The sequence below is a fragment of the Silene latifolia genome, unplaced genomic scaffold (assembly GCF_048544455.1).
Source record: "Silene latifolia isolate original U9 population unplaced genomic scaffold, ASM4854445v1 scaffold_20.1, whole genome shotgun sequence".
Taxonomy (NCBI): domain Eukaryota; kingdom Viridiplantae; phylum Streptophyta; class Magnoliopsida; order Caryophyllales; family Caryophyllaceae; genus Silene; species Silene latifolia.
In genome coordinates, this window is record NW_027413163.1 from 12,875,059 (window position 1) to 12,878,489 (window position 3,431).

At 40.5% G+C, this 3,431-nt stretch overlaps 1 protein-coding gene across 1 annotated transcript; it reads right to left on the reverse strand.

The window, feature by feature from the left end:
- Positions 1 to 2,011: 2,011 nt before the first annotated feature.
- On the reverse strand, positions 2,012 to 2,700 carry LOC141638336 (uncharacterized). The gene is made up of 2 exons (XM_074447738.1): positions 2,076 to 2,700; positions 2,012 to 2,025 (listed from the first exon to the last, which is right to left on the reverse strand). Exons 1-2 carry the CDS (start codon positions 2,698 to 2,700, stop codon positions 2,012 to 2,014), a joined length of 639 nt encoding a protein of 212 aa, XP_074303839.1.
- Between the last annotated feature and the right edge of the window lie 731 nt (positions 2,701 to 3,431).

A 3,431-nucleotide genomic window follows, 5' to 3' on the forward strand; every position in this document is an offset into this window, starting at 1 on the left:
AGAAATAGGATACGGAGTACCTTTGACGCGCGATGGTGTGGGTGACAGTCTTGACGGATCAAATGTCGTGTTAATGTGGTCATTCACCTTATCCCAACGCACAAAATCCTTGTGACGAGAATTTTCAAACTTTTGGCGTTTGCCTCGACCCATTTCTTCTTCAGACGGATCATTTGGTTCACCCTCATCATTATGTCCAATATCAGGAGGTATAATATTAGAAGAATTATCAACATCAGACTGTTCATTTTCGATTTCAGTCATGCTTAAAGAGTCATCAGAATGCGTAGCATTACTCGGGATCGGAACTGGACCATCTGCATTCGGGTCCTGCGTATGCTCGTGCTCCAACTCACCCTCAGCTGGACGAACAACTCCAACCCCCTCGGCACTGGAAGAAGGCTGCGCTGATGGTGATTCGATATCGGGCGAAAATTCAGACCCAACAAGAACATTATCAGACGGAACAAAACAGTTGTCTGACGTAGCAAACGGAAATTGATTCTCAAGAAAATGGACATCCCGTGACTGAAAATAATCTCCCGTCTCAAGATCATATAAATGCCAACCTTTCTTGCCATAAGGATAGCCCAAAAAAACACAACGACGACTTCGGGAATCAAACTTATCACGGGCATAAATATTTTTGGCATAACACAAACACCCAAAAACACGTATTAAACTCATATCAGGAGGTTGTCCGAATAATAACTCATGAGGTGTTTTATTATGCAAAATTCGGGTTGGAGTACGATTAATTAAATGCGCCGCTGCTAAAACACACTCCCCCCAAAACTCAATAGGTAACGAACTTTGGAAACGAAGGGCTCGAGCAACGTTTAAAATATGCCTATGTTTCCGTTCTACTCGAGCATTTTGTTGGGGTGTCTTAACCATAGAGGTTTGGAAAACAATTCCATTTTCTCGGAAATAAGGAATAAGCCCCCGTAATTCTGTTCCATTATCGCTCCTCACAGTTTTCACATGAGTATTAAACTGACGAGTAATTAGAGAGAAAAAATCACGCATGAGTTTAGGAACTTCGTCCTTGGTTCTCAACAAATACACCCAAACACATCTCGAAAAATCATCCACAATAGATAGAAAAAATCGGGAATTACAAGCACGATTAGGGTGATATGGCCCCCAAAGATCACAATGAATTAAATCGAACAAACAAGCAGCTTTATTTTCACTCAACGGAAACGGAATACGAGTTTGTTTGGCTCGAAAGCAAATATCACAAGACGAAAAATCAGAATTAAAACCAGAAAGAGATGGAATATGCTTCATAACCCGAGATGAAGGGTGCCCGAGTCGCTGATGCCACAACGCAATTTCATCTTGCCCAGTTACAACATTAACACGAGTTGATTCCGTCATCGTCAGGTAGAAGAGACCGTCCACAAGATCACCCACACCAATCGTCGTCGAGGCATGGTCCTGTATTAGACAACTAGAATTAGTAAATTTGACACATAAGTCTTGTTTGGCCAGAAGTTGTGAAACCGAAAGGAGATTACACTTAAAAGTTGGAACGAATAAAACATTAAACAATGACAATTTATCATTAATTTTTATTGTCCCTGCCTTAGTAGCCGTCAAACTCGCGCCGGTTGGTAAACCGATGTTGATAGGAGCGATATTTACACACGACTCAAATAAGTTCTCATTGTAACAAACGTGTGTAGAAGCACCCGTATCAATTATCCATGTGAAAGGAAGCTTACCACTGAGTCGAACCATATTAGTAACAGCCGGAGTCTCACCGAAAGTGGCATTAGTTTTGGCAGTGGATGTTGAAGCCGAGTCCCCTGTTTTTGGAACATGTCGAGGATGACCAACAGGGAAGCCAATTTTCTCCCAACAGCGGCTCACAGTATGACCATCTTTGTTGCAGTGGATACATTTAAAACGAGGACGAGTAGACTCCGTCTTAGCAGGCTGATTCTTACCAGACACGGCGCACGCCATGTGTGTACCAGCATCTTCACGGGACTGCACAACAGTCCTAACTCCTTCTTCCTGAACAATGCGTGAATAGACAACATGTATATCGGGTAATGGTGAGATACCGAGTATGCTGGACCGAACAGTTGCATACACCGGATCAAGACCCATCAAAAATCCACGCACTTGTTCAGTAGCCCTGCGTTTACGAATTATGCCTTGCACATCGCAATTTGAACAACAAGCACATGTTGGGAGAACATCATAATCGTTGATGTCTTCCCATAGCATCTTAATTCTACCAAAATAATTCATAACAGACTCACCCGGCTTTTGCTTACATTCGGCAATATCCGTGTGAAGTTGATAAATTTTGATATCGTTTGCAACCGAGAAACGCAAACGTATATCCTCCCAGAGATCGAAAGCGGTTTCACGATAGGAAATAGATGAACGTAGGTCTGAGTCAATGGTATTAAAAATCCACGCAATTATCGTGTAATTGATAGCAGTCCAATCATCCCATTCCTTTGGATCAACCGGCTTTTGCTTAAGAGTGCCGTTGATGAACCCGAGTTTTCTCTTGGCTCCCAACGCAACCCGAAAGCCCTTAGACCATTCAGCATAATTTTTCGTCCCTAGAAGAACAACATGAGTAATCCGTGCCCCGGTACCATCCTGGTTTGACAAGGCATAAATCGGATTGATGGTATTATTCCCTCCACTATTGATGGACTTGTCATCAACCATTGTGAAGGATCAACAAATTTGAGAATAAAACAAAACGAAAAAATAATATCAGAGTAAGATGAAAACCTCGCTCACGATACCATGTAGTAAATAAGAGAATTAGAAGAGATGTTTTTGTGGAAAATGTATTGTGTGTTCCATTGATATTGCGTCTGTCAATATATACAAGATGTAGTTGCTAATTGTTAGGAAACTAAATAACTAGAATCCCCTAAACTAGGAATATACAATGGGAATATAATCACAATAAAATAGCAACTAAATAATATTTACATAATGCATAATATCCGAGATATTATGCTAACAACTATACATACTTTCAAATTTTCAATGACAGGCGAGGATTAGAATTCTATGTGCGTGGGAGAAAAATCTTAGCATAAGCGAACGAACAATGATCGGAAGATATATATATATATATCACACTAGAATTAGAGGTAGGAATTGTGTTAGTATCAGGTTTGGGTCAACATACCTTTGTAGATCGAGTTGGGTTTCGATCGGGTTATTTCGTGTCAAAAGGATGTATCAGATCATGTTTGGCCGGGTCGAGTCATGATCAAGTTCGATTACTTTATCACAGTACTCCAATTTTCGAGCATTAAATTAATTTAGTGTCTAACCATTATTTAGTTTAGTTATTACTTCATTTTAATCAATTTAAACACTAAATCATTTGAAGTGTGGCGGGATCAGTCTGCCTTGCAACAATCTCTCACACATTTGAAGTG